This window comes from Otolemur garnettii, unplaced genomic scaffold, assembly GCF_000181295.1.
Source record: "Otolemur garnettii isolate 467f Iridium unplaced genomic scaffold, OtoGar3 scaffold00011, whole genome shotgun sequence".
Lineage (NCBI taxonomy): Eukaryota > Metazoa > Chordata > Mammalia > Primates > Galagidae > Otolemur > Otolemur garnettii.
This window is the reverse complement of record NW_003852406.1, coordinates 25607159-25630800: the sequence shown is the minus strand read 5'-3', so window position 1 is coordinate 25630800 and position 23642 is coordinate 25607159. Positions and strand designations below refer to the sequence as shown.

General features: G+C 42.3%; 1 protein-coding gene across 1 annotated transcript in view; it reads left to right on the top strand.

The window, feature by feature from the left end:
- Positions 1 to 23642, top strand: part of NPTN (neuroplastin) — a 70536-nt gene that overhangs the window by 36189 nt on the left and 10705 nt on the right. Inside the window, exons 2-4 of the mRNA XM_023509963.1 lie at positions 6118 to 6289; positions 9463 to 9557; positions 22019 to 22152. Of these exons, the coding sequence (XP_023365731.1) occupies positions 6118 to 6289; positions 9463 to 9557; positions 22019 to 22152 (401 nt within the window). The remainder of the gene's footprint in view (positions 1 to 6117; positions 6290 to 9462; positions 9558 to 22018; positions 22153 to 23642) is intronic.

The window sequence follows — 23642 nt, the reverse complement described above, 5'->3', positions numbered from 1 at the left end:
TTAATTCATCAATGTATGTTTCTCATTCTTTTTGAGCTGGCTTCTAGTAGCCAGGCAACTAAGCTATATAGAGCCTGTCAAGTACACCACAGTTATTTCTAAAACTGCTTTTCAGAAGATTTTTCTAGTTACATGTATTTATGGGATTATGGGGGCATAGTCTCTCCTTTGGCTGGTAATGAGTTGGGTTGCTGCTGTTGGTCCCACTCCTGAGCTGACCCCTCAAATATCTCACTGTGGTGTGAAATACAGATTGTTCTGTTTTCCTGAGACTCAGGGTCTGCATTCAGGTAGAGGCTGCCTAATTACAGACAATTGGGTTGGTTGTTTGCCATAGGCCCAAGGAAGAGTAGGAGGTGGAGAAAGTCTAATCTGAATTCAAGATAGGGTCCTGCATGAGAGAGAAATTTGCTGCATTCTCTAAATCTCAAGAGAAGGCAACAATAGGTCAGTGAGAACTTCTTGTTGAGGCTTTCAAGAGACATTACATCTCGAACAGTGTTTACCCATCCAAAAGAGAGATCCTGACTTGGCATATAAACCTACTGCCACTTCCGGTTATCTTTCATCACTTGCCTGAGTTTCAAAAGGTAATGAATGGTTTGTGCTCTAAGGAAAGTGGCTCTTCCCCAAGACCTGAGGCTTTCTCATTCCCACCAGCTGGGCCCATTGCTAAAACGCTTTCCAGTGGGCTTGCTTCTGCCTGGCTAGCACCTGGGCTGCCCCAGCTTGTAAATTAGCCTGCCTTTGCTTCATAAGCTTCCCAGGGTGGTTCTTCTTCTAAAAGCTTGTATGAATTGCTATTACTGTCTCTTTATAGTTTAAAAATGAATCCTTTTTTGTTCTTTGCAACTCATTTGCTTTTTTCTTTTCTTTTCTTTAAATTACTATTAACACCTGTTGATTCTTTTTTTTTCTGATTGGCCTGTCACTGCATTCCTGCTCCCCCTCCCTCTAGCTGGGTTTGTCAAGTCGCCCATGTCAGAAACTAAGCTCACGGGGGACGCCTTTGAGCTGTACTGTGACGTGGTCGGGAGCCCCACGCCAGAGATCCAGTGGTGGTACGCAGAAGTCAACCGGGCAGAGTCTTTCAGACAGCTGTGGGACGGTGCTCGGAAGCGCCGTGTCACCGTAAACACCGCCTACGGGTCAAACGGCGTGAGTGTGCTGAGAATAACCCGGCTCACCTTGGAGGACTCTGGGACTTACGAGTGCAGGGCCAGCAACGACCCCAAGAGGAATGACTTGAGGCAAAACCCCTCCATAACATGGATTCGAGCCCAGGCCACCATAAGCGTCCTTCAGAGTGAGTCCAGCACCCTACAGTAGTGGTACTGTAGTCACTAGAGGCGGCCCGATGACCCTTCCCTTCTGCTTCCTTTCCCTCTTCCCCAGTATGATCACTCACCCCACCCCTTGTCTTCGTTTTTTCAAACCCACAACCCTTATGGCTGTAGTGTATGAAAACATCTGTGGCAACTTTTTTCTTCTCTGCCGTCCTCTCTGCTTCCCTTGTTCCCCAACCCTTCACTGTGTCTTTCTTCTCAGGAACAAAGAACTTGAGGAAATCTGTGACTGTCCAAAATCATCTGCGTTGGGGAGAGGTGGGAGGGAGAACTGGGGAGGTTAAAAAATTTTTTTAAATTCACAAACCAGGCAGTCAAAGGAGGGTAGTGTTGAAATTGTTTCTTTCCCTCCCCTTGGTTTTGTAGTAGGTTTCCTGTTATCCTTTTGCTGACTTCTTCTCTGGTGCCTTTGTATTTTTGTTTCTCTCCCCAGTCTAACTACTTTTTATTTTCTCCTGTTCATCTGTTTGAAGCTCTCTGAGCAGCTGCCTCCACCTCTGGTTTTGAGTTTGTGTCTGCCTAGCCTCCTCCCTCACTGTGACTTGGTGTCATCCTGTTCTGTGATGGGAATGTTGCCATTGGTGCAATGTGGTGGTGTGTTTTGGTTGTTGGGTGGCATGTAAGCTTGGATACTTCCACAGTTCCAGCTCTTTTTCTTTTCTAAAACAGTGGCATGTGCTTCTCTGATACCAGCCTTCCGCTGCAGCAGTACCCTCCTCACCAGGCTGCCCATTCACTCTCCTGTTCTTAAAAGTAGCAGCTTGAGATTTCTTCCATATGTCTTGCTGTTAGGAGCCAGGTGACACTAAGCTGCAAAATATATATTTTTTAAACCCCATCATGCTATCTCGAAGTCTGAGTTATATCAGATTCCTCTTCACAGTTTGGTGATTATTGTTGGCACAGTTCTGCTCATCTCGGAGAATGACAACCCCAGAAATGATTTGGAAGCCATTCACACTAGCCTTTACTTTGTGTCTTGAAAAAAGAGGAAACTAAATTCCAGCCCTCTTCCTCTCAGTGATGAGGTGAGCGGAGCGGCTAGCTCAGAATCTTTCCCTTCATCAATTGGAGCAGGTACAAGTGAGACGTGTGACACAGGCACTTTTGTGGCCACTTCTTTTTCTCAAAAGTGACTTGTTATTTGTATGGTAGAAAGGAGAAGGAAGGAGACGCCACCACAGAACCAGTGCTGCTGGCCAAGAAGAGCTCCAGGCCCATGTCAGACCTGTGGATAGTTGAGGGAGCTTTCTCTACTTAATGGAAAGATCCTCTGGGTGTTCACCTTTTTCAAAGACTCAGAGACCAATAGCCAGTTCTTATTGAAAGAGCTGATTAATTTAGGGAAAGTAAGTGAAAATAGTAAGATACTAGTTTTATGAGGCATTCAGTGATCACTCAGGAGTTATGACTTTGGCCCTGAATTTATATACTTATATGGAAAATAGAAAATTAGTATTTGTTCTTTGTAGCCACTCAAAGATTCCTATGAAGAGTCCTTAGAGGAGAGATGGGAGACTGCTGCAGTGGCACTGTTGAATGAGAGCACCTGCTTCTGGAAAGGGGAAAAGAAAGCCTTGTCTATGTGAAAATGGGGAACATTAACCCAGTAATATTTCCTTTCTTTTCTTTTTTCTTCCTTTTTCTTTTAACAATTTTTTCCCCTTGCACGCCTCCTTTTCCTGCCCCCTTGCTCCTTTCCTTATAAAAGCAGAATTACCCGAATGTCCACAGAAGTTTATAGACATGGACTGGGCTGGGCATTTGGTACTTGTACTTCAAGGAGCCTGACTCATAGCTAGAAAAAGATGAGGCTGGGGGGTATCTTTCTAGCAATCCCAACATTACACATTTCCCCAGTTTACTTAGAAACAGGATCCTAACTTAACGGTTGTCTGCATGTGAGTAAACCAAATCCTGGCTAGTCAGTCTTGCCACAGACTTCCCCATCAGCCATTTAACTCTAATTAGCTGTATCCTGGAGGTTGCTGCTGCTGCCCCCTACCCTAATCCCAAACACCCCGGATTCAACTCTATTTAGATTGTTATATGATCTCAGCATTTCCAAAGACATTGCCTCCAGGGAGAGGTTGAAGTCTTCTGTCTATGAATGACCTCCTGGGATTACTTTCTCCAAAGCTGTTTGAGTTATGTCAGGCAGGAAGAGAAATGTGCCCAGATTTTAGGGTAATCTCTCTGGCCATAGCATGTTTTTTACACATGGATGATGGCTAGGGTAAGGGTCTCCTACCTGCTGCTTCTAAATAGGAGTCAGTGGCAGGTAGAAACATTTGAGCTTCTCCTAAATGTTCATCTCTCTTGGACTTTCCCTGGGCAGTGCTTGGCCACTGAAATAAAAGCCCCACCTTCATCCTGATGCAGAATGCAGATGTGGCACCATGGCCAAGGAACTTGTCTAGCACTGGTTTTCATATACAGCAGCCACAGGGGCCAGGTTACCTCCTCACAGCCCTCCTATGGTATCCTGTTTAAACCTATTTAAATTATCCACTTGCTCCCAGCTGACTCTCTCCTGGATCTTTAACACTTAAGGGAAAAAGTGTTTTCCTTTGCCTTCCATGAATTCTTGGCAGAAAGTCTACCCAGGTTGCTTTCATCAACTTCTTAATCTCCCTGAGCTACAGTGGTCATTTGCATCACCACAGGTAAGAGTAGCATTTACTTTGGCCTTCTTGTATTTAAACATCTGGAAGCTCTTGGCCTATTGTCACACAGTTCACCTTTCTCAGTGCAATCTGAGAGGAAGAGCCAGGAAGAAATTCCCAAGTGGGCCAGAAAATGAAATTGATTAATAAAAATTCAGTGAAAACCTAAAAGTGTGTTTGGGTTTTAATGTTGCCTTTATATTTTTTTAATTTCTCTTCTGTGGAGTACTGGTTCTCTTTTTGTTTTTGCTTGGTTTTTTCTTGGAATTGTGATGCTTTCTGCTGATGGTGTGTGTGCGCCTTCCATTCCAGGGTTTCAGCCGTTCTGCTCGACTTCTTAAGGCCCAGGGATTTGGCTTCTGTCCAGTGTGTCTTGGAAACCATGGGACACCACTGCGCTAACGTGTTTACATGCATCTGCTTCTGTCTTAGTGGCTGTTATGCCTCCATTATTTGTACATAGAGACCCTGTTTGATGTTACTAATAAGGACCAGTGCTAAATGGAAGATAACCATTATCCTTTTATCAGAGTTGGAAAACAGAATCAATCTGTTAATTGAGCAGACTTAAGGATTTGCTTTATTACAAGTTTCTTTGACAGTCAAAACTGTTACATTGGTTAGGAAGTCCTTAAGGCCTGACGTTTCCAAGTATCCTGCGACTACTTTGTCCTTTCTCTCTACCTAAACTGCAAACAAGCCTTAGTTGCAGTGGAGGGAGAGAGTTCTGTCCTCAAGAGTTAAGGGTCAGTGCTGTACTGCATAATGTGGTGAGGGGAGCTGCTGTGGAGTTGTAGGCAGGAAGTAGCCAGATACAGGGAAGTGGGAAGTCAGTCGAGGGTTGCTGACAAAGAATTAGAAGAAGTTAAAAGGGCAAATAACTCTTATTGTGGATTGAAAAGATGATTAGTTTAAACTTCACCTGAAAATGTTTGACCAAAGAACTAATCCTGGGAAAAAAATGAAAGAACAACAACAAAAGACAAATAACAAACATAGAAACATCTTGAATTTAATACAGTGATGGATTGCAAAGTGATTTAAAGATGAAACTTACAGGACTGATAGTAGTATGACTTAAAAGATTTTCTGCTCAATATATTATAATATTTGACTCAGATTATTTTCATACACTAGTGATCCCAGGTTTTCTAAGCCCAGGATAGAACCAGAAGGTGAAGTATATGCCTTGCCCTAGGGTGGAAGGTGGGGGCAAGGGTTGGGGTTGGACAAAGATAGAAAATTTAGTCAGATATGTCTTCTAGTTCTAGCTTTGCTACTGGTAATAGCTTGTACAAGTTATTTCACTTTTCTGGCTCTCGAAAGAGTGGGATTCTGTGAACTCTCAGGGCCTTTCTACAATTCTAGGAGCCCTAATACCAACACATATTGCACTCTAGTTATATTATCTTGGAATGGACTGTGTTTTAAAGTGCAATTCTGAAAAAAAAATTGTTTTGGTAATAAATACGGGCTGGAGAGAAGAACTGATAGTTCCTTAAGAATTCTGTCTTAGTAAAATTTGGAAAACGCAAGACTTCAAATAGAAAGTTTGCATTTAGGATGGACACTGTCTTTTTCTGCATAAGTAATGGCCATGGCTGGTTTGCCATAGGTTTAACGTTTACATGTGGGAAAAGCCATACATGATTACCTAAGTATACCTATAACTGTTCCAAGACCCAGTGACACTCTAGGGAGTTTGTTGGTCATGTAAATGATGTTGCCTTTGTCTTCAGAACTGGGAGGTGGAGCCTGGTTTTCTAATTGAAGCTGAATGGTTTGGTGGTTCTTACAGAAGGTGGTATTCAAAGCATAAGTGCATTGTTGCCAGTATAAGTATCTGTAATACTCCCATTCTTTCACGTCTAGGCCAACTGGTCTTCAGTTGGTCTTCAGGCTGTTGTCTGCGCTAGTGGTCATTTGCTTATAATCATTGTTTTTCCTTTCTTGACTTCCTCCAAAGTGGTAAAGTGAAATTCCTCATGTGGTCCTTGTCTGCCCTCCCTCTTCTAGTCTCCCCTTCCTATCCCATACAGATCTCAGGCCAGGGCTGCAGTGGATGGAAAGCTATTGCCCCCTATCATTGTGTACTCTTATTTCAGAGCCAAGGATTGTTACCAGTGAAGAGGTCATTATTCGAGACGGTGCTGCTCTCCCTGTCACCCTGCAGTGTAACCTCACCTCCAGCTCTCACACCCTTACATACAGCTACTGGACAAAGAATGGGGTGGAACTGACTGCCACTCGTAAGAATGCCAGCAACATGGAATACAGGTGAGAAGGGCTAGCAGCTTCTGGGAAGATGGGACGGAGTGTGGCTGAGCTTACTCCACATTCATGATGCATAATTATGCTATGTGGGAGGGAAGTGAGATGTATTTGGTCCTTCCCTGGAGAGTCTAATCCAGTATGTCTGGCATAAGGCCCAGGAATCCATAAAAGATTTCCAAATGATTCTGATGAGCAGACAGACTTGACAGCCATAAATGATCCCTTCACTGTGAGAACAGAAAAACTGAGTGCATGAGAGAATGATTTGCTCAGAGTGACAATGCTAGTCAATAGGAGGGTCACAATTAGAATGCAGCAGTCTCTTGACTTAATCCAGTAGTTTGAGGAATCAGATTGAAGTCTGCTTTGAGATTCTTAGAGCAAAACATCTCCCTAAGTCATCTTTCCACTGGGTAGATTTCCTTGGGGAAGTACCTTTTAGGAATGTTTACTATCATCATAAGCCTGATAAGGACTGGCAGCTACAGGGCTCTTTCATGATCTGGAGTGAGGATGGTAGCCTGGAAATATCTTTTGAAGAAAGGCTAATTTGCTTGCTAAAGTAACCCAGCACCCAAGACTCTTTGGAATATCTGGAGCACTGGAACCACACCTTTCAGAATAGTTTGTTCCTGGTTGAAACTAATCTGAAAAAGGATCAGCTAATTGTGTTCGGCAGGCTGATAGAGGGCAAAGACAGAGAGCACTGGAGTAAGGCCGGAAAAACTGTGTGCCCAGGAGTAGTAGCACGGGCATTCTGCAGCTTCTGCAGCATTGAGATCTTTTCACTCCCTTACTTAATTGAGCCACTTGAATTTGTGGATTCTTTTCTTTTTGGGATGGGGGCAAGGGAGCAGGAAACTAAGACTCAAGGAGTAACTCTTGGGTGCTTTAATGCCAAATTCTGTATCTAATAAGTTCCAGAATCAAGACTAGATTTTAGGTCTTCTGACTGGTTAGAAATTTCTCTAAACTTAGTGGTTTTGTTTTTTTCTGCTCTGCCATACTGCTTAGTGGCAAGTTAGTTAACTTATCTCCGCTGTAGTTTCTTTTGATATAATATGAGACATATAACCTCAGCTGCATCCTCATAGTTTAGAAAAGGTTAATCAAATAAAGAGATTAGGTGGATTGAAAGGCATTTATTCCTGGTCCGACTGTAAGTTTCACTGATTTTTTTTTATAGTCCTTCTTTCAGAGCAGCGGATATCCAATCATGTTTCTCATGGTCTTGTACTGCTCCCCACAAAGCTCTTGAGCTGTAACTTCATGAAGTTTCAGCCTGACTTTATAGAATGTTTTCTAGTCTTTTTTTCTCAGCTGATTTGAAGCTCTCCTAGGGGTTCTACATCCCTGGGGTTTTTCAGGGATTCCCATATTTGTGAGGTAACATTTGATGAGTCCCTTGGGCTACCTTATAAGTCAGCCGTGGACCCAGTTTCAGAACCCTGCCACTGCTCAGCCTATATGAGACATTTTCCATTTGCTTTAATTTCTTCCTAATAGCCCACTGGAATAGGCTGGGGAGATTTTGAGCCCATACAGCCTCAAGAGTGGAAGTTATCTTACCAAGTATTTTTCAGGGAACTTAGTTGAAATCCTGAAGACACAGCTGCTGCTCCTCTCTTAAACTCTGAAACACTTGCTGTTCAGAGCAGCTAACTTGTATCTCTTTTTCTAGTGGGAACATGTTGACTTAAGAAAAGGCACTGTGTCAAATTGGAGACATCTTGACTGCTCCTTGTAGAATATTTCCTGTTGTGGATGTGCTAAGACAGTCGTAGGGATAGGCTATATCTTTCCTCATCCACCGTTTTTTAATCTGTGTTTCTTTTTTGAAATGAGCAGTAAGATGGATATGCATTGGGCCCGTTAATGGTCGCATTGAGGAGTTTCTCTGAGACATTAAATAGTACAGAGATGGAGATTCGACCATCACAGGTATCATATTTTAACCACTAAGCAACAGAGCAGGTGCCCAGCCCTATTACAAATATTAATTCTCTTATCTGGAGGCTCTTGTTTCTCTGTTTCTGTAATTACCAACCTTTCTGTATGTGTTTGATGTGTGTGCATGTATGCCAAAGTATATTGAGCTAACATGAAATTGTCCTTCAGGGGCCCACAGCCTGTTTGGGTGAGATTCAGAGGAGAGTGTTCTAGCCATCCACACTTACTATCCTTCCTGTCACTCTGCTTCACTTGATCTGGATCTGTACACAGTCATTCACTCTGAGTTTGTTTTCATTTGTTTGTTCATTCGCCTCCTATGTTTCAGACACTAGGCAAGGTGTTCAGTGTAGAATTGTGCATCACATAGTGCCTGCCCACACAGAACTTGGTCTTTTGGGAAGTCAGACATTAATCAAGCCATCACATAAATATGTAAGCACAGGTTGTGATACGTACTGTGGAGAATCACAGGGTATTATGAGAGAGAATGTTACAGAGAGTGATGAAGTTTAGATTGAGGCTGGACAGAGTGCCATGTACATCGAGACCTGTGGGAGAGGAGTTAGGTAGGCTTAGAGTGATAGAATATTCTCTCTCTTTTTTTTTTTTTTTTTCTTTTTTTGAGACAGTCTACAAGGTAAGCCCTGGAGTTTGTAAGGCTTTCAGCTGCGTATTTGTGATGATGCTCTGCTGGCAGATTTTGTCTTTTTTTTTAACTGTATCTGGGTCCTGCCAGTGAGTCGACTTATTGAAAGTCATGCTACGAAAATACAGAGGAGGAAGAGCAGGACTACCAAAACAAGGTCTTTAGGGAAGTGCAGAGAAAGCTGTGTTTTTTGTTTTCTGTTTTTGTTTATCTGACTAGAACCATGAGGTGCACAAGAAGTTTTTAGTGATGGTTCCGTCTTCTATACTGTAGTATACATTATAGCTCTTTGTACAGCCCTCTGTTTTGATTACTGATTTTACAGTTTGTTTCTCCCAATGGACCAGAGCATGTGCAGGATAGAGACAGCATGCCATTCTGTCTCTGTATTACTAGCACCCAGTAAAGAGTAAGGCATTAATGTTTACTCTTAATGCACAGAGAGGGATTTTTGATTAGGCAGAGGTGAGTTGCAATAAAGGGCAGGATTTGGAGAGCTGGGTCCCTGGTTGCTCTTTTGCTCCTCCTTTTCTTCATTCCTGGTTCGCTCACTTGGTTTTTCTTCTCAATTCTGCAGGATCAACAAGCCGAGAGCTGAGGATTCAGGCGAATACCACTGCGTCTATCACTTTGTCAGTGCTCCTAAAGCAAATGCCACTATTGAAGTGAAAGGTAAAACTCAGCAGAGGCTGCGGTGTGAGCCTCTCACTCTCCTTCTGAGGCATGTCTTGGTGTGGACTCCCAGCCTTCACACCCCTCTTGTTTCCTTTTCAGGAAGCAGTATGAGGTTACACTTAGGCTTGGGAGCCTGGCTGTCTAGGTTTACATTCAAACCCCATCATTTACCAGCTGTGTGATTACAGCGAGTTACTAATTTCTCTGTGCTTTTGTTTCCTGATTTGTAAAATGAGGACACAGTAGCACTTACCTCATGGTTTGTTAGGAGAATTAGAAGAGTTCATATAGTAGCTTGAACTATATGAAATTGCTGTTTTTGCATGTCAAAAATGTCTGAATATTGGCAACTCATGTGGCTCAACCATGTGTAATTAGTATAATGCCTTACAAGTGTGATTATTTAGGTCTTTGGTAGGCTACCAAGATTTGGGAAAATACAGTGTGCAGGGTGGACATAACCTGTTTATGGATACTTCATTAGAGTTTTAGTGGAATCCCTGTGGGTGCCTGGCATCTTAGAGAGATGTAACAGAAAGTTTCAATTAGGGCAAAATAGAACTATAAAAGTTGAGGATACATAACATCATTAATCACAACTTTCCTGTGTTATTTTAAAGAAGTGCCTAAGACACATAAAACAGTGCAGGCCAGGAGCGTTTTCAAAGGAAGTTAGGTACACTAGCTGTATGTCACATACTGAGTTTGTGGCAGAGCTAGTCTAGACCCTAGGTCTTGACTACCAATCCCAGTTTTTTCCATTGTCATAAAATGACCATGGGAAGGCAAAGCTGCTGTTTGAGGTCAGACTGAAAAGCTGATGATTTTTATTTTCAGTCTTTTAAATTTTGCTTAGAAGGGACACAGACTTGTTTGTTAAATCTGTAGGGTCATCCCTAGAAGCTCGGAGGATAAATTTAGGAGAAAGAAAGGGCCTATATAGTAGATCTTCAGGTCTTCCTTAAAGTATTTCGAAGATTAAAAATGCAGATTTAGGAAAGTAATATCTTGGGTGACACAGCCCTGACTTGTGAGTTGATATATTATAAGATGGCCATTGCTTACTCCAGCTGCCAGATTTAATTCCAAATATCTGTGAAGGTTGCGTAAGGCAGAGTGGTTACAGATCACAACCGGCTGGAGAGCCTGGCATTTGATTTCTTCAGTGGCTTTTCTTGGGGAGATCTGGGTTTCTCTCTGTTTTGGAAGAATGCCACATTTGTTCAACATGAGAATGAAGGGTGTGGGAAAACGTTTTATCTGAGCCAGCTGAGGGTCTTTTCCAGCCTAGGTGAATTGAGGTTTGTGGAGAGACTTTCATCCCGTAGGAGACTTACGGCCCTGCAAAATTCTTGGCTAGCTGAGCCTTCAGCACAGAGTCCAAGTACACAGGGAAAGGAAGGGTGAGGAAGGGGAAGGAGGGGTGTCTTGTTAATTGTCCTCCCCAAGCCTAAGGGATAATTACATACAATTGCAGTCCCCTGACTAACTGTAATAGTTATTGATCTGGAGTTAATGATTTCCAGGCAGCACTTTCAGGAATGGAAACAGAATTGGTTTTTCCATTTGTTTGACTGCTTGAGACCATGGGGTTCAGTGGCCCTGGAGGGATCTTTCTTCATATTCTTTTTAGCAGATTTGAAGCACTGGTCAGGAGGGTCAGAGAAGAGAACACTGCAGGCCAGGAGTGTTTTCAGAGGAAGTTACAACTTAGACAGCATCATATTCATGGTGCTTATTCTGCTCGTTGCAGTTTCACTATACTAACACCCCTGTAGGGAAAATGGGATGGGGGTAGTATCGTGGTTTTAAAGAAGTAGATCTTGAGAGAATTCTGTTTTTGTGGCTCAAAAGGGTAGGGTGCCAGTCCCATATGCCAGAGGTGGTGGGTTCAAACCCAGCCCCAGCCAAAAAAAAAAAAAAATCCTAAGGCACATTCTGTAACTGCTTTGGAAAGATACATTATATGTTTGTCTCTCAAGAAAATTTGTAAGGAATTCTAGTCTTTCCCCCCTTCTTCTCCCCAAAGCTGGATAGAAAACAGCTGAACGCTTAATGTCTTGTCTTTTAGGTTGTACATAGTTGTGTCTGGTAAAGACTATGAACTTTTGGCTTTTTCTAATAAAAAGGTTTGCTGTAGGCCCAGGATCATATTCTAGGCTTAGTTCCAATTGCGATTGGGATAGAAAAGCTGCCTTGCATTTAGAGTGGTGCGTGTGTATGTGTTAATTCCAAAGCATTTTCATATAAACTCTCATTTTATTTCCTTAATGCCTTCAAGGTGGAGATAAGAGACAGTTATCTTTTTATAGCTATAGTGATTATAAAAATCTGCTGAGTAATAGAGTGGTAAGAGGTGGTTGTACTTGAGAACAGAAAGATTTATGGAACATAAGTGACCTCTTAGCTTAAAGGAGTCTGAGAATCTTCATCATTTGTGGTTTTAACTGAATCAGCACTTCAGGGGTGTGGAATTCAGACCATAAATACATATATATTTCTTTAGCTTCTACCCCCAGCCATTTTCTTCCCCCACTTGGCTTTTCTGCCTATCAGAACATATCTGGAGTGGTGTTTGCTCTTAGCACTATGGGGAGTGAAGGACTTAGCCTAGCCAGGGTCTGGGCATAATCTGTCACAGTACCACATATTGTACCTGTGTATACAAAAGAACAGAAGGCTGTGAAGGAATCAGAGAGAGGGCTGTGTGCCTAGGAGCAGGCCCATGATGACCATGATTTTAACCCAGGCCTCTAGCTCGTGGCTGGAAAGGAATTTTGAGGATGTACATGTAGGAGGGGAGGCCTTGCATGCAAAGTAGGGGTTTCCCCTCCTTTCTCTCTCTCTTTTTAAAGGACAAGAATGAGGCACAGTGTAAACAGGGAGATACCGTTAAGGATTACATTTCTTAGGTGTTTGGCAGGTGATCTGAGCAGATGAGGAAAAGAAGGGTGGAACAGGACTGGCCAGAAGAGGGGAAAAAGCAGTGACCAGTTGTTACTGGGACCTCTGCCTGAAAGCCTGGCCTCCCTGGGACCCACTTAGCTAACACTGGGGAGGACATCTTTTCCACAGCATTTTGATTCTTCAGAGGCTTGTGGCTTCCAGAAACTCCATACCTTATCATGGAGAATTTTGAATGAATATGTGTTGTTTTTCTATTCCTATAATTTTTCAACCTTTTAGTCTTAGTCCCTCTTTCTTTCCCCTTCCTTCCTTTTCTAAAATTAACAAAATACGCTCATAAAAAAGCAAATGAGGCCAGGTATAGTGGCTCACACCTGTAATCCTAGCACTCTGGGAGGCTGAGGAGGAAGGTTTGCTTGAGGTCAGGAGTTTGAGACCAGCCTGAGCAACAGTGAGACCCAGTCTCTATTAAAAATAGAAAATTAGCTGGGTGTCATGGCATACACCTATAGTCCCAGCTACTCAGGAGGCTGAGGCAGGAAGGTCACTTAAACTCAGGAGTTTGAGTTTGTAGTGAGCTATCATGATGCCACCGCACTCTCCTTGGGGCTACAGAGCAAAACTCTGTCTCAAAAAGAAAAAATAAAAAGCAAATTAAAAATTCCTGTATCATTTATAAAGTAAGAACAGAAAAATTCTTCTCATTTTAACCAAACATTATTTTTATCCCTCCACCATTTCGATTAATACAAGAAATGTAAGGAGTTTGAGTTTTATCACTGTTTTTAGAAAATAATTTTGTGGGTCATCAAATGTTCGACAAGTAACATGTCATTGCCTCCTGTGAGAGGTACATCCTAGTCCCAAAGGGACTTGGACCTAGTGTCTTAAAAATGGCCATCTCTTCCTGCTAACTGGACATTTCAAGTGAGTTTCTATCTTTTGATTGCTATGAGAGCCACGATTGATCTTGTTTTTCTCCTCCCTACTTCCTCACTTTCTTTAAATGTTCGCATTTCTGCAAGTGGCCTTACCCTGCTTTCTTGTTTCCTACTCTGTCACAGTGCCTCCTAAGTGACATATCAAAATTTAGACTGGCTGAAATAGACTGTGTGGTGACAATGATGAGTATCGTTGCTAAGAGTAATAATACACGTGTCATATGGTACAGTGAGTACAGCATTCAGTCCTTTCTTTGTTAGGCAGGAAAGGCAGTTAGTTTACAGGTAAGGATGCTTGGAGGTTGTGACATCCTTTAGGTGAGAGCTGATGTCAGAGCACCCTGGCTCTGACTCAAAATTGCAACTACTTAGAAGTCTTTGAAGGCATAATACTATATCTTGACACCGCTACCATATTGAACATCACCCTTAGCCCAAATACATCTACTCTTTCTTTGCTTCTCTTTTGAGTGCTACCCTGACCTTCCTTCATAAGAACAGCAAACATGATTGCTCCCTTCCTGTGTACCAGGCACTGTGCTAGGCTCATTCCTTTCTGCTTTTAGTCTTCACAACTCTGTGGGATAAAAGCTGTTATTTAATATTACCTCCACTTTGCAGGTGAAACAATTGAGGCTTAGGGGAATTAAATGTCCCAGTGTGACAGAGTTCACTGGTGGAAGTAGGTTCTCACCTAGGTAGTCTAGCCTCAGAGCCTTTGCTCCTGAGCACCAAGTCATGCTGCTGCACTCTGCACAGAACAGTCAGAAGCCCTTGGATTGGGAGTTATAAGAAATGGCTTCTAACATTGCTCCTGCCATTAACTGGAAGCTGTGACTCTGACCAGTTGCTTCCCTTTCCTGGCCTCAGCTTTCTCAAGTGTATGATGAAGTGGGCTGGCACAGCTGATCTTTAAGGGTCCTTTTGTTCTGGTATGGTTCTGGCAGTCTGTGGTTCCCTCATTTGGACACAGGTGAGAGATGCATGCTATGGAAGGAAATGATTTCCAAGCTCATTTTCCCAGTGGTGATGACTCGAAGCTTCTCAGCTTGGGGAATGTCACCTCAGGTGCCCTCTGCACCTCTACCCACTTATCTCCCTTTTTTATGGGGCTACCTGACCTCCAGCTGTGGTGCCAGGAATGGTGAACAGTGGTTCTTAAGCTTGAACAGTGGTTCTCAAGCTTGTTTCAATTTGTACAAAATGTGGTCTGGCCACCAGATTTTTAGAAAAGTATACCAGCTGATTATAGTGTGCAGCCAAGGTTGAGACTCACTGTCTTCAGAGGAAATTTCTGCATTTTCTATTCAGTGGTTTCACCTGCAGAAGGCAGTGCAGGTCCTGGACCTAGGCCATTGTAGTCTTGACAGCCAGTGATGAACCTGCTCTGGGTGGGGAAGGCTTTCTGAGCTAAAAGCCCACCTGCAGTCTTCTTGCTTCCCTCTTGATGTTGTCATACTCCTTCTCACGCTTTACCCTTGCCTACCAATAAATCTTTAGCCTTTAGCCAAGCCTTTATTTTGTCTACAGCAAAGATGCAGTGTGTCTGATATTTAATAGATTTCCTAAAAGAAGCAAAAAGGCCATCAATGCAGAATCAGTGTTTACTTGGAAACAGCCTGCTTGTTGACAACACCTTTAAGGTTAGATTTTCTATGATGTTAAGTTGCTAGGTTATGAATTTCCTTTGAAACATGAGCCCCAAAATAAGCATTCTGTGTAAGAGACTTCGTACTTTGATCCCTTTCTTGGGTCTATTCTGTTAACATTATTTGACATCAGATCAGCTTTATCTGAACATGTCTCCATTGCCTGCATTTCTGCAGCCTCTAGCTTGGCAGAGAAGCCAGACACTTTGTTCTTAGGGCAGGCACGTTAGGCAGCAGAGGGTACTGGATCTGTCTTCAGCCTGGACTGCCTGGATGATGAAATTGGGTCAGGTGCTGTTGGGTAACTAAAACTCTTTTGGGATCCTTGCACTGCTATTTATTAGGATACTGGAAAGATATCCATTAACTAATATGATTAGAATGTATAACTGACAAGGCCAGAAAGTGAGTTAATTCCCCCAGTGGGTCAGTGATCTCTTTTAAGGGTCTCTTTGTTACTATACTTTATTCCTTCTACCCCTCACTCTTGCCACTCAGCCTGTGCCCTGCTGAGAGGATAAAGAGAAGAAGTGCTTTCTCTGTCTCCTTCATGATGTGAAGATCTGGTCAGTCTCTCCAGATCTGCTTTTTGACCTGTAGGACCTGGCCATCCCTTATTAAATGGCAAGGCTGTATACAGTGAAGCACTAAAATAGGCCATTAGTCATATAATTTATCCAACCTGATTAAACCTTGTTAGAGTTATAAACAGAAGTACTGCTCTTATCAGCAAGTAGGGAGACACATAATAGTCAGCATCTCTTTGATTTCTTAGAACCAGAAGTTCAATAGTCAATTAAATGCTTTTTTTTACCTGACTAGTAACTTAGTTTAAATGTTTATTTTTGATCCTGGGCTCCAAACATGTGCTAGATTTGTATAGAGATGTAGTTTAATCCTTATAAGACCTCTTTGAAATATGTATTATTCCCATTTTATAAAAGTGAATCTTGAAACTCAATGTATTTTAAATGATCTGCCTTAGGTTATTCAGCAACCTTGATAAGAGTCCAGGTTGCTCTGTTTTCAAGTCCAAAGCTTTGCTCTTTATATGATACTATGTGGAGTAAAGTCTGGCTGGTAAATCAGCCCCACTTGCAGGGTGTTCTAGTATATCTGCAAGTAAAGATAACATTTGGGCCATTTGCTACCAGTTACCAGTAATGCACATTGTGTACTTTTGTTTCTGTGAGCCCTGTTGTGTTTGATTTATCTTTCCCTCAGTATGGTAAAGTACAAAGAGCATGGCCTCTGGATTCAGACAGCCCTGAGTTTGAATTCTAGTTTTGCCATAGGCATTAAGTAACTTTTCCAAATTTGAATTTTCCAATTTATAAGAGTGGAGTGATGTTTGCTTCATTGCTGCATAATAAATTACCCCAAAACGTTTGTTGCTTAAAACAGCAAACACTTACCACCTCACAGATTCTGTGGGTGAGAATTAGGGAGAAGCTCAGTGAGGGGTTCTGGCTCAGGGTCTTCCCTGAGATTTCAGTCTAGCTTTTGGTTAGAGCCAAAGTCATCTGAAGGCTTGAGCAGAGCTGGGGAATCAGCTCTGAGGAGACCCACTCACGTGGTTATTGGCAGTAGGCCTTAGTTCCTCATTACATAGGCCTTCTCCATAGGCTGTTTGAGTGTTCCCCTAGCATGGTAGCTAATCAGGGTGTATGATGAGAGAGAGAAAGAGAAGAGGAAAGAAAAAGAACAAGAAAAAAGCTACAGTACCTTTTGTGAAATAGTTTCCTAAGTTGCACACTCTTCTGTTTTATTTTATTGGTTACAAGGAAGTCACCAAGTCCAGCAGTCTTGTGCTGGGTTTGAATTAGCCTAATTGTGTTAACTCTGACCAGGGAGCCAAGAGATTTTACAAGATTCAATAATCAAATGCTTTGATTTTATGGTTTATTGTGAGGCTTTCACACACCAGCTGCCACATAAATATACTTGACACAAAAAGACAGTAGTAAGAGAGAAAAGGTATGAACCCCCAGTGAGTAGCTCGAGACCAAAATACACTGCCTGATGAACCAGGCAAGTCTGGATTCCTCTTGAAACACCCACTGGTGAGGGGAGTTGTTGCTCTTTTCCCAATAGAGCTTTCAGCAGAGGCATGAAAATGCTTCAGAGTTCTCACTGACAGAGCTTTTGTAGGCCTCCTAACCATGGTTAGGTTTTTTCTAGTTTTTATGGCCATCCATTAGGAGTTTATCTCAGCCACCTTTGAGCTTTATTTTACTTTCTCATCAGGGCCACAGCAGGTGTTATCAGTCACCTCAGCCCATTGTACATATATGCCTTGAGGGGTCAGCAGTGTTTCTGTAGGCTGAATCAATTATCATAAGTGACTCTTAAGTTTTGAGACACTGAGGATCACAAAACATGTGTCAAACCCACCCTCAAGAGCAGTGGTTCTCAACCTTCCTAATGCCGCAGCCCTTTAATACAGTTCCTGCAACCCACAGGTTGGGGACCACTGCTCAGGAGGAAGGGAATTAGTTGCCACCTCTTGAAGGAGGAGAATTTCAGGACCATTTACAAACTACTGTTGGTGATTGAGCCCTAAGGAGCCCTTGTGCTGACCAGTGCTAACAGGTGCTCTGAGAACCTGGTTACCTTCTTTGCTATGAGTCCATTACCCTGTTCAGCAGGTGGGGCAGGAACAGAAATTCTGACTAACTAGGTACCATAAAAGAAGTGACAGACCTTTTCATTGACCCAAAGGCTGAAGCGATAGTTGTTACTATAACTCTGTAGGATTCATCTTCTCTCTGCCTAGTTGACTAGTGATGTTTCCATTGCCCTAAGGGTAAATGATCAGGGCATTATTCTTTGAGTACATTAGGTAGAGAGGATATTTCTGAACTACATTCAGTATTCTTTGGTAAGATGAGGAAAAAGCAAAAAGAGATCTAACCATTGAAAATTAATTCTAGTAGGCCTATACTATATAAACATGGCCCCAAAAATATGGTAGGTCAGGTAAGCTAATAGTAGCCTTTAAGGCCATGTTCTCATTTATAAATAGAAACCTCCATGGATTACTGCAATTGATGACTAGAAAAGGGAAGCGTGTTCTCTTCCTGTACACCAAGGCAGGAGTGAGGACCATTCCTACCCCTTTCCCAGGTCCTGACCTTTAAGTTGGTCTCCTTTCAGGATAGTAACCTTAGAGGTTATGGAGCTATATGCCAACTCAACTTTTATCTGTAATCTTGGGGATGACTCCTCAAAGCAAAAGCTGATAGTACTGAATTCACAACACTGTTATAGTTAGTCAAATAAATGGCCCATACAGGGGACTCTCTTTGGGGCAAAGAGGAATGAAACTAGGAAAATATGCCACACATTAGCTGACTTCTGAAGTTTATGTCTCCACCCCAGACCAATTTCCCCAGCTCCAGACTTGATTTTCAACGGCCTCCTAGACAATTTCACTTGAATGTTAAAATGACTGTCTTAAACTTAACATGTTCTACCAGGGCTCTCCAATCTTTTTTCTTTTCTGTCACACACTAGAAGAATAAGCGTTGTCTTGGACCATACATTAAATACATAAACACTAAAGAAAGCTGATTAGCAAAAAAAAAAAAAAATGTTTTTCAAACTTTTCGTGATATCAGACACCACAGATTAGCAAAAAAGAAAAAGTCCTCACAAAATCAGCAAGTGGCCTATGGGCCACAGGTTGGATACTCCTAAACTGCTGGGGTTTTTTTGGGTTGTAGTTTGTTGTTGTTGTTGTTTATTTTAGAGACAGAGTCTCACTTTATTGCCCTTGGTAGAGTGCTGTGGTGTCACAGCTCACAGCAACCTCCAACTCCTGAGCTTAGGCGATTCTCTTGCCTCAGCCTCCCAAGTAGCTGGGACTACAGGTACCCGCCACAATGCCCGGCTATTTTTTTGTTGCAGTTTGGCCAGGGCTGAGTTCAAACCAGCCCTACACACTGAGCCACAGGCACCACCCTGAACTGCTTGTTTTTTTTGATCACTATTTCTCTATAAAAAACCATCCCAATTATTTTGTAATCTCTCTCATCTTAGAAACTGGCAACTCCATTCTTGTAGTTGCCCTGGCCAAAACCTTGAAATTATCTTTGCCTCCTTTTTGTCTCATAGCCACATTCAATCCATTGACAAATATATTAACCTACAGAATCTATCAAAAGTCTCACTGTCGCTCCCCACTTGCATTACTACTGCCCTCTTCTGAACCACCCTCTCCTTTGCCTGGATTACTCTGATAGCCTCCTAGATTGGTCTTGCATACACTGTCCTGTCTCTGTACTTGTCCCCATAGTAACCACAGGGAGCTGTTAAAACATGCAAGTCATTTTATACTGGCTCTTGGTATTCCCAGTGGCTTTCCAACAGACGCATCAAAAATGCTGGTCATCACGAGGGCCGGGGCCTCTGATTCCTGGATTTCATCTGTTCTCTTCTTACTGTGTTCCAGCCAAACTCCTCTTTGTTGTTCCTTATATGTAAGCATAATCCTGCCTCAAGGCCTTTGTTTTCCCTCTACCTGGAATGTTCTTCCCACCAAAACTTGTGACCTACTCCCTTATTTTCTTTATGACTTTGCTAAAATTCATTTTGTTGGAAAGGCTGTGCCCAGCTCCGTGACATTTCTGGCATGTATGGGAGCTCAGCAGATGTTTGTCAAATGAGTGAAACACAGCTGGAATCAACAGGTGGAGTTCTTTTGCCTGTTCTGTCCCCTGCACCCCCCACTATTCTGTTCTGGTTGCTATCTGTCTGTGGAGCTCACTCCTTGAAGTACTGGATATTTCTGACTCCTGAAAAAGGCACTGAAGAAGGGGAACCAGGTGGCACCACAGTAAGCCTGAGATGTGACTGAGTAGCTGTAAGAACAAGAGAGAGCCAGCTTGACCACTCCCTTCTGTAGAAAGAAATCTTGCCTTGAAAAAGCAAAGGACATTTCTTTTATAACCTGCTGCCTAGAAGGCACTTCATACCCAGATCCATGATCAGACCTTGGCTTGGCAGGGAGTTGTTATGGACACAGCTACAGCTTTGTCAGTCTGCTCTTCTTAGGTGTCTCTGCAGTATGAATATAAGACCAGTGTGTGTCTGAGAAGCACAGTCTTTGAGTAGTAGGACTTTGGGTCATTTTTAAGCCAAGAAAAGTTAAGCCAATTAAAGGTAGTACATGGGATTGGCCCATAATATGATACAATTTTATAGGATTTTCCAGTCTTAAAATGAATGTTTTGACATCTTATTTATCCAAGAACATGGGGAGGTCTGCAGAACCTCCAGAATTATTTCCATTTGATAATGGGTAAAGAACCAAAGCACGGAATAATTAACCAGCAAGTCTGAAATTTGGTCCCAGGCCATTGATTTGCTTTCCCATTTTGGCCAACAAAGTGACATCTGACCTTCCTTGATTTTTATTGCTTTCAGATTACTGTAACTGGTGAGGCATTGGTGGAAAATAAAGTTGAGATAAAAGAAGGCTAAGTGCAGAGTTAGCTTCCATCTCAGGCTTCTAGGATCATTAAAACTTACCTTTTTTTTTTTTAATTAAATCATAGCAGTGTACATTAATACTGTCCTGGGGTACAGTGTACTGTTTCTGTATATAATTTGAAATACTTTTATCCAATTGGTTAACATAGCCTTCATGTCTTTTTCTTAGTTATTGTATTAAGACATTTATATTGGCTCGGTGCCTGTGGCTCAAGCAGCTAAGGCGCCAGCTACATATACCTAAGGTGGGGGGTTCGAATCCAGGCCGGGCCCGCCAAACAATGATGGCTGCAACCAAAAAAAATAACTGGAAGTTGTGGCAGGCGCCTGTGGTCCCGGCTACTTGGGAGGCTGAGGCAGGAGACTCGCTTGAGCCCAGGAGTTGGAGGTTGCTGTGAGCTGTGATGCCACGGCTCTCTACCCAGGGGAACAGCTTGAGGCTCTGTCTCAAAAAAAAAAAAAAAAAAAGACATTTATATTCTACATTTAGAGAGATTCACATGTACCCTTATAGGATGAACCATAGGCGTGATCCCACCAATCACCCTCCCTCCACCTACCCTCCCTCCTTTCTTCCCCTCCCTCTCCCCATATTCCTGGGCTAAAATTGGGTTATAGCTTTCCTATGAAAGCTATAAATTAGTTTCATAGTAGGGCTGAGTTTACATTGGATACTTTCTTAGCAGAGTATCTCAAGAATGGAAGAGAAAACTTACTTAATTTTTAGACTGAGCACTATTTCTTTCTTTCTGAGTGATCCCTAGAAGTAGAGGAGACCAATGGCCTCTAGCACATTTAGAAATCCCCCTGATTTTGGGTTCATTAAGATGATTGCAAATCAGTTATATAAGACAGATTCTTAATCTGTGAATAAAAGCTCTTGGGACACTGGTTCAATCTCCTGTTCACTCCTTTCCTCCCCTGGTGAAGACCAATTTGCTGGATTCCTACTTTCCTGGAAGAGGTTTAGTCATTGATATTCAAGTAGCTTCTCTAAGCATTTGTTTCTTACATCCTTGTAATAGGATTTGATTGTAGGTGTTTGATTTTTAGGATCTCTCATTTTCTTAAGGGAATGTGTGACATTTGACATGATGTATAATAATTGATAGAGGAGATGATATAGCCTGTGCTTGCCTTTTCTATAGAGGAAGGCTTAAGTTAGGGTAGTTAGGCCTGTGTTCTCTTCCAGTAGGTTGGAGAACCACTTACATCATATATTAGTAGAACCTTACATGTTGGTAACCCTAATATGTGCTTGGGCTGCTTTGGTGGGTAGGGTTGGGGGGATGGAGTTGGTTCCATTACCCTGTTCTGACATGAAGTGGTCTTTTTCAAAGCTGAACATAAGGGTGGGCCACATTGTAAGGTAGCCAAGACTGGCTACAGTAGAAGTAGGCCTGTAGGAGCCTTAGCATTTCTGTTAGAGTAGGCTTCTATGGTGACTGTGTCTAACACTTTTTCACAGCTGCTCCTGATATCACTGGCCATAAACGGAGCGAGAACAAGAATGAAGGACAGGATGCCATGATGTACTGCAAGTCAGTTGGCTACCCCCACCCAGAGTGGATATGGCGTAAGAAGGAGAACGGTATGCCCATGGTGAGTAAGTGGCAGCCCTGAGTCTCTGGTTACTGGGGTTTCTTCTGGGGAGGTCCTGACATCTGGACCAGTTGCTGTAATTGGTGTATCTTCAGATGTATGCATGGATTGGGTCACTCGAGTCATGAATGGTTTGCACCATGAATCTGGAGGTCACCAACATAATCCATCCAGCAGGAAATCAGTGTAGTGATTGGTTAAAGCTGCCTGTCTGGTAATGGATTAGATTGCTTGATTTCAGGGTAGGACACTGAAAAAATTAAGCTTAATGTTAATTCTAATCTTATTCTTGTTTGTTTATCCTAAAGAAAATACTATTTTTGAAATGGTCTTAGAGTACCTGTCTTATATTTTGGAAAGACATGCCATTAAGGGCAATTATTATTGTATTCCTAGAATACAGACAATACTGATGAGGAATTGGGCACTATGAGGAGGCTCTGGGCAGCCTTAGACATTGGAGATCTGACAGCATTTGCTCCAGGAAAGTTTAAAGAGAACATTTTTTTCAATCTGGGGGATGATTCTGATGGTGTTTTAGAGAGTCATTGCCTTAGGATTTTAATGATGAAATTCTAATTGAACGAATTTGATCAATTAACCTTTTTTTTTTTTTTGCCAGAGAGGGTATCAGACCATACATTCTTTGCATTCCCATTCCAGGCATCCTCTTTGACTGTCAGTCTTCAGAATTAGGATCCTAAAGATCATTTAATCCAGCTTCTTTGGAAAGATTTCATAGTAACCAAGGTGGCAAAACCAAGAGTCATATCTAGTTTTTTAATTTCAAGTCTATTATTGTTCCCACTTCATTACCTCTTGATAATAAAATGCCAAGTGGTAGTAATGACTACAGTATTAACAATGATGGCTAGATTTCAGACACCCTTTAATAAGGGGGGTAACGATGAAGAATAGAGAGATGAAGATGTTGACTCAAGTATTTTGGGGGCAGCCCTAGATGCTTAGGTGGTGGTAAGGAAATGCCCATTTCTCTCAGCTGGTCACCTGGGGAGCACAGCCCATGCATGGGCTTTTGCCAGAGCAGGTTGGAATGATTCAATGGGTATTTTTATCTCCTGAAAGATGAAGTTTGAAGCTTCAAGAATAGCTCTTTTGAAATCTATGGGTTTCCTCATTTCAGCCATACCCACACTCAAATGTAGACATGATTGTATGCTATATCTGAAATCATTTGGGAGATAATCTTTCCCCTTTTTCTCTGCTAATTTCTGATTACATGTTGTTGCAGGAGGAATCACATAAGTCTCCTTTTTCTCCCATCAGGATCCCATGAGCTGAGTGTGTCCTGCATGCCATCCCAGCTGCACCCAAACCTCAGCCTTTGTACTCTCACACCTCTGCCTTCCCACATGTGTAGATCTCTGCCTGGAATACTTTCTTCCTGCTTGATAAGCTCTTGTTTTCCACCATCTAGTGCAAATGTTAGCTCTCCTCTGACTCCTGGCAGTGGTCAGTCATTCTGTGCC